At 43.8% G+C, this 13771-nt stretch overlaps 1 protein-coding gene across 1 annotated transcript in view; it reads right to left on the bottom strand.

The window, feature by feature from the left end:
• Positions 1–13771, bottom strand: part of LOC148033524 (protein PAM71, chloroplastic) — a 66867-nt gene that overhangs the window by 48593 nt on the left and 4503 nt on the right. The window contains exon 9 of the mRNA XM_087680920.1: positions 13119–13172. Coding sequence (XP_087537046.1) covers positions 13119–13172 — 54 coding nt within the window. The remainder of the gene's footprint in view (positions 1–13118; positions 13173–13771) is intronic.

Raw genomic sequence — 13771 nt, 5'->3', positions numbered from 1 at the left:
CTATTCTCTTGCTTCTTCAGCTCACTCACTATCACTGTCTCATTTCTCTCTTCTCCATAGCTGGTGCATTTTTCTCACATTTAATATTAGAGCAACTCCCACGCCGGTTTCAATTAGTTATCATCAGCAACCGATGCCACTCCACCCGAGGTCTTGCTACCACCAACTCCTACCTTGCTCCATGCAAGGAAGAGATTCTAGCCACCGGAAGACCAACCAGCTCTATCAATAACTATGTCCTGGCAGCACCGCCACCACAACCTGTTCGCCAAAGGTGCCACCTACTATGCCAACTCTGCCCGCTATATTCTGCCCCGCAACGCCAATTCTGACCCCAGAGACACCAGTGCTACCACCCGCCTAGTCCACCACCTATACATGTAAGTGCCCGCTCCAGCCTTGTCTCTTGCAAAGCCATCTCTGCCACTGGCCAGCATCAGCAACACACCGCCTGCCGGTGCCTACGCCCTAGCCACTAACTACTGCACTGCACAAGCCTGAAATGCCTCCGCCCGCCTGCTCGTCTTGGCCCATTATTGCACCCACCAGCTGCCCCACCTGTCGCAGCCTGCAGCGACCGCTGCCCGCCATAACCACCAACCGTCCCTACCTCGCCCGCCTACTGCATTGCCATCTACACTGCACTCAGCCAACACCGTCAACCGGCATGTCACCACTTGGACAGCTGAACTACCACCAAGTCAACTCGAAGGTCCTGTACCCTGTGCATGCTTCTCTAGGTGTCTAGAAATTGGGTATTTTGCTCGTTTCCTCTCCCCATGTGTGAATCCTCAACAACTTGACATTGTGCAATTTTCTCCCAATTTGCACGACAAATTTGGGGCTTTTTATTCCAAAGGCTTTGGCACGCATCACGGGGCAAATTCCAGCTGCTATTCACTGTTGTCATGTATACCGAGGTGACATTTTTGCAGAAAATCGAACTATAAGGTATAAATTTCTTCAATTTTCTTGAAATTTTGTGAATAAATTTGTGCCCAACATGCATTCCAAAGCATAAAACAGGCAGTACAGCAGCATTAAATTGCTGTAACAGTCAGATTGGACAGCAAATTTTGGGAAGATTTAGTAAATTTTGGTGAGACTCGGCATTAAATTCCTCTAAACTATACTTTTGTGGAGACACATTTCGAGGCAAGTGCGATACGGCAATGGATTGCTGTCATTTGCAAGCTAAGTGCTGATTTGTGTGACATTGGGCACATTTGGCATATTTGTGAGAGTTTGGTACTTGCATTCTAATCCTATGGGGATTTTTGGTACCCAAAGGAGTACACTCTATGCTTCAGCTTTGAAGTATTTGGCTATTGATTTTTGTGCATCATTCATAGCACGGCACGTCAAGGGCATAATGATCAGAGCAACATCCTTGGTGTCCTCACTCGGGAGGACAAACTTGATGGCACAAAACTACCCATTGTGTAGTTTTATGATCCACAACCTTCTTGTGGTGAAGGACTTGTGGGACAATGTCACTAGTGATCTACAATCAATGACTAGGAGATCTTGCACCTCAGCATAACACTCCAAGATAGGGTCCTGCTACTGCTACTGCTCCCCCCTCCTACCAAGAATCAGAGGAAGTGGGACTCGAAGGGTGCACAAGCACAATCTTTGATTGCCTTTTTAGTGAAAAGGGCAATTATTCTTCACATTCAATCTTGTAGGACCTCGAAATTTTCTTGGGATGTATTTGAGTGTATGTTTGCAAAATGCAATGAGGCCAAGATATCCTATCTGTGGAAAGAGCTGGCCAATGTGACCATAGATGAGGGTGATAGCATGGCAAATCACATGTTGCTATTGCCCCTCCTCCCCCTCCTACCAAGGATCAAAGAAAGTGGGACTTCAAGGATACACAAGCACTATGTTTAATTGCCTTATTAGTGAAAAGGGCAATTATTCCACACATTCAGTCTTATAGGACCTCAAAATCTGCTTGAGATGTACTTGAGCGCATGTTTGTGCCACGCAAAGAGGCTAGGATATCCTATCTCCGCAAAGAGCTGGTCAATATGAACATGGATGAGGGTGATAGCATGACAAATCACCTTACACACATACAAGACTTACATGAGCAACTACTCAATGTTGATGAGGTCATTGAGAATTTTGAATTGGTAAACATCACACTGAACTCTTTTCCTAAGTCGTATCTTTGTTTCCACACCCCTTTGATGTTGTCTTTCGGGGGGATGCAACAACCCCTTACATTTCTGGATTTGGAAGGCCTCTTGCTACAAGAGGAACACACTCAAAAGAATGTTGCATTGCATTCACGTGATGTGGCTATGCTTTCCGAGTACAAAGACAAAGGAAAAGTCGGGTAAAATGTAAAAAATCTGCAAAAGGTCGAGGTTGGACGGCCATCAAATAAGGTTGGCCAAGACACAAAAAAGCAAGAAGCCTAGTCACTATATCGATGAATGCAGGAGGTGATTGGACAAAGAGAAGGACTCCAGTTTGGTTGTCCAAGAGACATCAGCCAGCAAATCTACTAATGATGATGCTTCAACCAACTTTGTGAAGGAGAACTAAGCATTTTTCATATGCAATTTTGATTCTTTGATGGTTGATTCAGCATTTAATACTATTGAAGCACAACACAAATGGTATTTTGATAGTGGGTCTTCAAAGCACATCACTTTCTCGAAGTGTCTATTTACCTCTTTGCATTCAGCCCCTACTAGGAAGCATGTTGCATGTGCAAACAGCAACAGTTATGATGTACATAGCATTGGTTCAGTCACGATTGCTACTACAAATGGTTCCAATTTTATACTTCTAGATGTCTCATTTGTATTTGGGATCACAAAGAATTTGTTGCCAATCTTTGGTTTTAATAAGCATGGCTTTCAGGTCATCTTTGAGGATGACAAATGCATTGTCAAAGACAATAGGATGATTATGCACGCACGCTGTCCGGCGCCCAGTATAAGGGTCTCTTTTTGTTGGATACGTATGATAGACAGTCTCATGATGCTCTGGCAATCACTACTCTTTTGCCCACAATGTAGAATGCAAAGCTATGGTATGTCTGCTATGGGCATATGAGTTTTGGGAGTCTGATGACCCTTCAAAGGTGTCAGATGGTAGATGCATTGCCTCCAGTGGAGACCCCACCTCCTCATGTATGCAAGGGAAGTATTTTGGGCAAAATGCACAGATTTGCTTTCCAAAAGGATGATGCAGTACATGCTGTCTGCAAAAATGCAACTTATTGACTCACACGTTTATGGTCTCATGAGGAGATGTGTACTTGGGGGTGATCTTTATTTTGTCACATTTATTGAAGACTATTCTCAGTATACATGGGTGTATGGCTCTAATGTGCTTCTGGATTTATACATCTTGTTGTAAAGCTTGAGGCTAAAACTGGCTTGAAAGTGCAAACACTTCACACGGATCGGGGAGGGGGAGTACATGTCTCATACTTTTGAGACATATTTGCTTGACCATGGAATTACACATCAAGCCACTCTTAGGATGACACCTCAGCAAAATGGTGTCACTGAAAGGGAAAATCGGACACTTAGGGAGATGACTGTTTGCATGTTGAAAAGCAAAGGGCTGCCTCATGACTTTTGACTAGAGGCCCTTCAGTGTGCAAATCATGTATTAAATCATGCACCCACTAAGGCACTAAAGACGTTCACACCATTCGAAGCTTGGCATGGCAAGCAACCCGAAGTTGACTACTTTCAGATGTTTGGATGCATAGCCTATGCACATGTTCCGAAAGAGCTTCGTGGAAAGCTTAATGACAAGGCTATAAAATGTATATTTATTGGTTGCAGTTCTCGGAGAGCAAGGGCTATCGCTTGTATGACCCATGCACAAAGAAAGCTTTTTTCAATAGGGATGTCATGTTTGCTGAAAATGCTGCATTTTCACATGATCAATTACAGATGCTAGCTACCCATGACATTGGTGATGTCTTTGAGGGTCTTTTGCCACTTTCTTTGGACTCTGTGCCAAGACTGCCATGTGGCCTTGAATTCAAGGCAAAACTGGCTGACTTACCAAATTCAAGGCCAAATTCAAGGCAAAATTCAAGGCAAAATTTGGCAAGTCAGCCAGTTTTGCTGCACTCCCCAATTTATAGCTCCCACATTCAAGGCTGCTACAATCACCAAATTGGCATTGCCTCCATTCTCTCATTATCACCTGCTATTCAACCAGCATCACAATCAGTCCAGTAGCAGTGCAATGTTTTATGGAAGTAAAATGCAGCTGTAGAATATCTCTCTCATGATGCAGTTGACACTGCACTTATGTACATGTATGCAGGCACAGCAAGCCATGCCAGCATCAAGAATGAATGCCAAGGCAGCTGCAATAATCATCTCCACTCCAGAGCTATTGGGATCTTGCAAGTAAGTCATGCCAGCATCAAGAATGAATGCCAAGGCAGTTGCAATAATCATCTCCACTCTAGGGGCTATCGGGAAGAGTGGACAACCACTCAATCCTTCCCAGCAATGACTACTTCCTAGTCCTTCAACTGGTAAGGAAATAGAGTACTTTGAATAAATGATTTTCGTCGGTTCCGACAATGGAACCAAAAGTGTAGTGCTCTACAAGCTCAATGGTGGGACATCAACAAAATACTCCTATTCTTTCAAGAGCATGACTCACTCTCAGTGCATCTCTCTCACCAAGGATGGCTCTATCTCCTATTCTCACTCTCTATCTCTTGCCTACGTCACTCATTCTTCCAATAATGCAAGCAAACAAGGAAAACAAAACAATGGAACGCAAGATCACTTTGATCGCAATGCACATGCAATGTAAATCGCATAAGGTCGTTGATCAAGTAAATCTCAACTTGACTATATAAAAAGATTTGTGCTTCTAGAGAAGGTGATTGTGATGAACAAGAAAACAATGTTGATCTTGCACACTACCACATCCACTTGAAACTTCAATATCTTAGACAAGCCATGGTTCTAATACCATGACTTGAACTAAAAAGACAAGCAAGCCTATAGCTAAATGAGTGCAAAATAACGCTATAATATTGAGATGAATTTACAACAAGGATGCACTCTATACCGTTCCGCTCAACCATAGTTATCAGGTACGAAAAGTACGGTACGGTATGGTACAATAAAATACGGTACTAAATGGTACCTTAAGATTTTATAAGGTATGGTACGATATTAGTACGAAAAAAAAAATAACTTCATTATTTTGAACTATAGATGATAGAACAAATGTTTAAAGTCTAAATAGCAATGCTATTGGAGTATATAAGATGAATCCTTGAGGGTAACATGCCAAAACCTCTATGGCATATGCCGCATGCGCAACATACGCTACAACTTACAAGTACATACATAGGAGTGGATACATCATACATGAATGATCATACAAATAAGAGGCATGTATGCTTGAGAGAGAGAAGGTTGAGAGAGAGGGAGAGGCGCGCGCGAGAGAGAGAGAGAGAGAGAGAGAGAGAGAGAGAGAGAGAGAGAGAGAGAGAGACGAAATGATTAAAAATGAGCTTAGATCACAATTCAACCGGATGGCTCGTTTGGGCTTGTCTTCGGTCGCGGATGCCACCCTTGCTAGTCGCAATGTGCTTATATCTTTTCGTACAGCCAGGAGGCTTTACAGGATTCCGCGGGGATATAGGCCTTTATGGGAACAACTTTTGTGGATGCTCCAGAGCAGACAACCCTTTCCTGGCCTTGCTTCAGATCACCCCTGGCAGGATTGGGACCTACAAGGCCGGCTGCCTTTAAGCAAAGCTTCTGCTAATCAAGTTTATCATATTCTGATCAAAGATCAACAATGGTTAGTTACCAAAGCCAATGCTTTATGGGGCTTACGAAAATCCCGGTCCTGGTGGAGGGCAACTGTGATGGAGGGCTGGTTGAACAAGACCCCCTTCAAATGTAAAGTATTTCTTTGGAGAGTGATGATTGGTGGTCTCCCGCTTGCGTCGGCTCTTTCCAAGCGACGAATCTCCAATGGCAACTGTTTCTTTTGCACCACTGCGGTGGAATCAGCCCGCCACAGATTTATTTCTTGCCCTGTCGCAACAAAAATCTGGTTCTTTTTGTCGGCTATTTGGCAAGGAGCGGTTGGATTCACCCTGCGCCCATTTGATTGGGTTTTCGGGCAGCCCAAATACCCCACTCCTGCACAGCCACATATGAAACTCATGTATCATTTTCTTCGATATTGGGGCTGTTGGCATAACTGGACCATTAGGAATGCTTTTCTTTTTGACTCCGCCTATAATGTTCAGCGACATATTGCGAGGCTTAAGGGCCTTTTGTATTGGCAGTTGGATCTTCTCCGGCATTCTGATTTGCTCTCTAGGGAGGACTTCCGTCCCTGGCTTATGGCAATTTCATCTGCCCCCTTGCCATAACTTTGTAACTTGTAGCACTTAGCCCCTCTTCACATGATGGCCTGGATTGGCGTCATGTATCTTGTAATCAAGTTATCTTGTACTTTTTTTCGTAATTAATACAATTACCTTTTACGAAGAAAAAAAAAGAGACGAAATGACATGAGATGCTTTATTAACGTCTACAAGATGCCAAAATGACCTATGAGACCAACAATTATTACCAAACAAACCACCAAAGGTTTTGGTAAAAGATTTATGAATTTTGTTATGGTTTTGTTTGGCATTGCTAAGGCTAAAGTAGCTACCAATGGTACATTCACTAATTCGTGTACTCTCAGAAGGTACATTAGGCCAAGCTATCCTCTGGCCTAGTTTTATTAGCAATGTGTACTAATGCTTTGGGTTGGGTGGTGCAAAATGAGCTGTGAACAAAGTAAAATCAATAGGATTAAGCTACTTGATGATTCTCAAATGGTGCTGAATTTATTTATTGATGACACTAACATATTGTGAAAAATGATGGGACATCAATTAGAAACGTTTGGAACTGCTTGAATACCTTATGTATGGCCTTTGGCTCTAGGATGAATCATAACAAAACATGTACGAGGAGTCTAATCAAGCTTCCACCCCTTTTCTTGGTTGATCGATCAAGGCTACAAAATCACCACCACCACCACCACAACAACAACAACAATCAACAACCCAAACTACCACCAACAACCACCACCACGCCCCCACAAGGGGATTTTTTTTTTTAAGTGCTTGTTTTTTTATACAAATTCGTACGAATTTGTACGGTACGGTACGGTACGAACCGTATAGTACGAACCAGTTCGTACTACATACGAGTGCAACTATGCACTCAACTCTCAGACATGAATGGCAAGAACAACCTAATAATCCTGAGATGAATATACAATTAGGATGCATGCTATATTGCGACTCCACTCTACTCTCATACATGGGATGAGGACTTTTTGTATGTACACATGTTGATGGGACACCATACTTGGTGGTTCAATATGCCCAAATAGAGCACCATGAACAAAATGTGGGCATCACCAAAATGGAGCTGGAAACAATATCTTCGCACACCTTCATGAGGCATTGCCCAACATATATTGACTTTAAAACAGAATATCAAAAGGGTGTTGAGAAACCCTTCACCTGCAGTTTGCGTTTTGCGTTTAGGGTTTCATAGTGGACAACCCCAAAATGGGACTGGGTGTCCACAGTGGGGCACCACCCTAGACAACCAGTGCCCTCCCTCTGAGTGCCACCCTAGACAATCTTTTGCCTATTTATAGGCTGCCTCTGTCACTCATTCTTCACGGCTAATTCATTCAGTCTGTCATCCCTTCTCTCTAGCCTCTCCACTACCCTCACACCCCTTCAAGAGGACATTGCGGTTTGTGGTTCATGACTATCTTCATCATCTTCCTTGTGCACTGTCTTCATCATCTTCCTTGTGCTATGGTACCTTTGTTCCCTTGTATCACATCCACTCCATGATTCAGATCTTCATCATTCCATTCATCAGAGTTTCTTATCTCTTCTCTTCTCTTCTCAATGTTTGCTGAGTTCACTCTATGTTCCTCCCTGCAAACCCTACTATCTCATTGGTACATCATCTTTTGACATGGTATCAAAGCTGGATTTTCTCAAACAGCGGCGGCAAAGATCCTCCACTCCAATAAAGGTAAAGACCGGTAGCGGGTTTGGCATCCACTTCTCTTCTTCTTGCATTGCATCAACACCTTACGTGGCGGCTGCTCTCCCTTGCACTTGCTGTTTTCTGCCTGTGTTTCAGCTTATTGACAACTGGCGGCTCTTCCCTGCTGTTGGCCGCTCAATCAGTCTGCTGGCGGCTATTCTCAGCAACCTGGCAGCTCTTTCTAATCTTCTGGAACTTACATTTCTAGCTGGCGGCTCCTCCTTTCAGCTAGTGACTCCACCATGCTATTGTACCCTACATTTTTCTACTGGTAGTTCAGCCCAATTCGCTGTGGCTCAGCCTGGTCTACCGGCGGCACTTCCTGACTATTGACAGCATTCCAACACCCACTTCTGTTGCATTGACACTGGCTCCTCTCTCCAATGGAAAGTTCACCTGATGAATGATGATGAATGAAGAAGAGGAGGAGAAACCCCACACTAAATAGGCATGAAATAGGCCTAAAATAGCAAGTGGTCGGCCATCATTAAATGCTAGCTGACTGGCATAAAATGCCACAAATGCCACAAATAAATTTGTTTTCTGCATCTGCAAGGACTCGGTAGGAGAAGAATAGGCTCTTTGTATCTGCTTCTAGTTTTGGTTCGAGCTACTTTGGCCATGCAGCACGGGGAGCAGTACATCCATGCTTCGATGTCAGTGTCGGAACTTATCTCAAAGATTACTCCTGATTCACGTGGAAGGTATTCATCCATCGACAATGACTCTACTTCTACTGGGAGTTGGCTTATAGTGCAAACTGTGCTTTTGGCTTCTTTGGGAATATTTTCTTGATTCTTCTTCTGTCGATATTTTGTTTGCAGCCTCATAAGAAGAGTCAAAGGAGATTTCTATGGATGTGGATCCATGTCCTTTCCAAGCACCGTATAACTTCAACACTACTTTATCTAGTTCTTTGCCTAGTTGTAGTTCATGCTTTGCACTACCCTCAAATCCCTTGAGGCAGACATTGCAATTCATGGTTAATGGTTGACCTCTTCCACCTCTTCCTTCTTCAACAAGGCATACTCATTGCATGGCTTCTTTACCAACAAATGACCAGTCTACTAGGTGCTCCTATTGTGGCATCACCGAACACACCACCGATGCTTGCCGGCCTCCTTGCTCCCCACCCCCCCCCCACCCCGGAGTATATGTGTCTCCCACTCAACACTACCTGTGCCACCTCTCCTTTTTCTAGGCCATAGAGATCGTTCTGCATTGGCTACTATCAAAGTCCTATGCACAAGGCAATAGGACGCATCCGATGCGCACTAAGTCCTTTCAAGCACATGGAGAATCGATTGGTGCTATGATCTCCTAGAAATCGTCCCAATGCCAACGGCAGTCTTCTCCCATCTATTTTCGAATACAGTGGCTACCACGGCCCACAGCTCTACAATCCGCTCCATCGAGAGATAGTGATTTTTTGATACCGTCTCCTTGTTAGTCTGCTCCTTCAAGAGATAGTGGCTGCTCGACTCCTTGCTCTTCTTCAGCTTCTTTTTCCTCTCCATTGAGAAGCAACAACTGTTGGCCACTCATTGCTCAGCCTAAGCCCCACCCTTCTCCACCCTCACCTACTCAGGTTCAAGAGGCCACCTCTAGGAGTTCTTCACCACCCCAGACCTTCTTCGACACGACCGGCAGCACTTCCTTCGTCCTCACACATTTCGGAGTCCCTGATCCATGAGTTTTTTTATTCCTATCTACCTCAGATGGGAATTCAGATAGGGATGATCTTTCTTTGCCCTCCGAGGGGGCATCTACATCTACTGCAACTTCAGAGGGGACTCCTATTCCTCCAATTTCAAAGAGGGCATCTACATCTACTGCAACTTTAGAGGGGACTCCTATTCCTCCAGTTTCAAAGGGGGTCCCCATCCACCGCTCAATCCTTCGCACACCAAAACAAAGGCCTTTTACCTTCTTATTCTACCCTTGGATGGGGTGGCTTCCTTCTAGCGGTCATCTCACCTACTGATACCTAGGATCTCGAGGAACTACCTAGATCGGGGCCTTGGACGTTCAACCGCGACTTGGTAACAAGGCCTTCGTATTCCTTCCCACAATGCACGAAGCCAGTGGCTTCTCTCCCGAGGTTGGGTTTCATGTTCTCCAATTCACTCTATCTACTATTCTTTACTGCAAATTATCTTTCAAGTGGAAATCTTGGATCTTAGGGATCCTCTACATCTTCTTTCTCCTTTTCTTCTTACCTGGGTCACTTGGTCAGCATGGAGCCAAGTCCTGAGATTGAGTACAGACTTATCCTTATGGTTCTCGACACCACACAAAGTTCAACGTTTCTCTTATGAATTGCACGATTTCATCATCTTTGTACTGGGGTGCTTAGGCAAGTGAACAATTTCTCCACGAGGGACACTATCCAAGTGGCACCTGCTACATGAGCATTCTTTAGCCTATAGCATTGCATCTCCACCTCACTCTTCTCTTGTTCCCCTTTTTGGGCCTGAGAGGAGATGTTGAGAAACCCTTCGCCTACACTTTGCGTTTTACATTTTGTGTTTTGCATTTCGGGTTTCACAGTGGACAACCCCAAGAAGGGATTGGGCGCCCACAGTGGGGTACCACCCTAGATAGCCGGCGCCCTCCCTCCGAGTGCCACCCTAGACAATCTCGTGCCTATTTATAGGTTGCCCCTGTCAGCCATTCTTCACGGCTAATTCATTCAATCAATCACCTTTTCTCTCCAACCTCTCCACTGCCCTCACAACCCTTCAAGAGGACATTGTGGTTCGTGGTTCATGGCTGTCTTCATCATCTTCCTTCTGCTACGGCACCCTTGTTGAGTTCACTCTGTGTTCCTCCCTGCAAACCCTACTATCTCATTGGTACATCATCTTTTGACAAAGGGTTCCTAGTCATGTAGTCCTATCAATGTTGTTTGTGGAGGCCACCCAAGTTCACATACTATTTGGACGATAGCTCCAAACATGGGCAGCTCAATGCACTACACAGGAACAGCTTGCTGGCTCCTTCTAGGTCCTAGCCCAAAGTGTAAATTAAAGTCCCACTTTAGCAAATATTCAAAGGCCAATGCGCAACCTCATCTTGACATGCAAGCAGTCAAAGAAAGCATGGAAGATCGAGGTAGGTTCTAGAAGGGGAGCAGCCCTCCATCTCTTTTAGCCTCCATTTTACAAAAGAGTATTCAACTTATTCTCCATGTGAATCTGACCTTTGTAGAATGCTTCCCAATGTCAACACAAACAGCAAGACCAACTCTGACATTGGTGCCATGGCACATTATCACTTTTTTCACTGCCTATTCATGTTGTTGGCACTTTGTTGCTATTACGCCTGACTATCCATTGAGCTTTGTATGGAAAGTCCCACATGTTCTGGACTTTGGCTTTCCACTCCTCTCTATTCATGGCCTTATTAGTTGGTACCCAAAATGGTCTTCACCAACAAGCAGGCCATCTTTGTAGAGGATTCTTCTTCAAGTGCCACTTTAGCAACAAGTTGGTAAAAGAAGGGGATATACACGCTCGATTCCCCTTCATTATACGAGCTTTGTTTGGAAAGTCCCACATGTTCTGGGCTTTGGCTTTCCACTCCTCTCTATTCATGGCCTTATTAGTTGGTACCCAAAGTTGTCTTCACCAATAAGCAGGCCATCTTTGTAGAGGATTCTTCTTCAAGTGCCACTTTAGCAACAAGTTGGTAAAAGAAGGGGATATACGAGCTCCATTCCCCTTTCATTGTAGAGGGCCCTTCGAGCCAATCTTCCATAGCTGCACCCATTCCTGATTGTGCACCATCTACCCCACAAGTTCCATCCCATCTCCTCTAGCTATTCCCTTGTGTGATGTGGCTGTAGATTCCATGGCCCCTTGTGTTTCAAAGGGGGATTCCTAGGATCCTAAGGAGTTTCTTCATTGCTGAACTCCATCGACAGATTTCATCAGCCTTGGTACTTCTTCTACCACCCCTAGATCCATTCCATCTTCTGTGGCCTTCAGCCTATTGGCAATCATGCATGTCTTACACAGTCATCTCTTACCTATGAGCCTCAGACTGAACATTAGGAGCTCTCACATCAGTCTATCATGTGTTTTCACGAAGGAGGCAACTCTGTTAAGAGCATGCACTTCTTTTTTAGGTGTACTCACATGGGCTGATCCAATTTCCAGCCTTGCATTTCTTTTTCACTAGCTGGAGTGTATTTACACCAATTTATGAGGCCATCAGCATTTTTAAATTGGCAACTCGATTATTTTATTGATTTATGGATCGCCCAGATTTTGACCATGCCTGATCACCAATCAGACAGTTTCTTCCCTTTTGGGCTATTTATAGCCATCAACTATTAGATGGTCTTCATTCTTATTTTCACATTTCAGCACACTCCAACATTCAAGGATTCTCCCTTGTCTTTCACTCCTACCTTTCGTCTTCAACCTGATCCAATACCCTCAGTGAAGCCTTGGGCTGCATGCAGGGACTGATCAGTCCATCTTGTATTCAGCTTTCATTCAGATCCAGTGCAGATTTTCTTCTTCCATTCTCTTCTTTCATTGCAGTCTTTCTCTTCTCTTTCCTCTCCTTGTTCGTGTTCTTCTTCCATTGCACACACTCACAACTGATAGGTATTTTCTAGCTGAGGGAGTAAATCTCAAGATGCATTTTGAATTAAGCATTTTAAGTTCATATCAACAAAGAAATCCATTTTCAAATCCAGCTTAAAGGTTTCAACTTAGCAAATTATTTTTCATCGCTTTTCCTACACTTTCTTGAAGAGGTAAGCCTTTCCATGACATCTTAAATTCTCAAAATCGAACCTAGTCCCACACCTCGCATGCAACAACAAGGCAAAGCAAACTTAAAGTCTGCTGCATTATAGTGTGTCATCAAAAGAACATTTTGGTATCTCCAAAAATCCATAGAAAAGTATTTATGCTATCAGCATCCATGAATTTACAGTAAGCAGTTATTACTTTTTCTCAATGACAATAAAATTGGGAAGGAATAAGTGAGAAAGATGTGTACCGCAATGAAAAAGGTCTTGTCCCCGATTTCTGAGAAAAAAATCAACAAAAAAGCCTGCCAAAGATAGAGGAAAACAAAACATAAGTGTGAGATGTAATGCTTAGCAGCACCAATGCTTAGCAGTACCAAAGCGGACAAAGAAGTGATATTGCTGCCAATCAAGTTGCTGTAACTTGAGACTACTATCTATAGCCCAGCTGGCAAGAACATATAAAGTTTTCTGAAGCATAAAATATCAGCTAATCCCAGGCTGTCCCGAATATCCAACAGCCAGAATCCTCAGTCAATCAGAAACAGACCATGTGCACTGATTCTCGGCCCATAACATCTAGAAAGCTTGAAAACTATCAAAATTCAAGAGTACCTAGAACGTTCTGGGCAAGGCCTGAGAAGATGCTAGAGAATAGCCCAGATGACATGCTTGATTTTCACTGCTGTCTAAGGACATCACAGGCGATCTGGTGAAGAAGTTCTTCAATCATTCAGTAAATTTTCAACCAGCCACTCATGGCAATGTAAATAATATCTGCTAAGTGGGTTATTTTGCCACCAGAGAGGCTGCAGACATTTTTCTACAGATCCTCAGATTTCTGCAGAAACCAAATCTGACTAGCTCATCCAGAAAGCCATGAAGGAAAATTGAAAATATGTAT

Source organism: Lygodium microphyllum, chromosome 7 (genome assembly GCF_053477565.2).
Source record: "Lygodium microphyllum isolate KBCC chromosome 7, Lygodium_microphyllum_v1.1.10, whole genome shotgun sequence".
NCBI classification, from domain to species: domain Eukaryota; kingdom Viridiplantae; phylum Streptophyta; class Polypodiopsida; order Schizaeales; family Lygodiaceae; genus Lygodium; species Lygodium microphyllum.
This window is presented reverse-complemented; position numbering and strand designations above follow the sequence as displayed.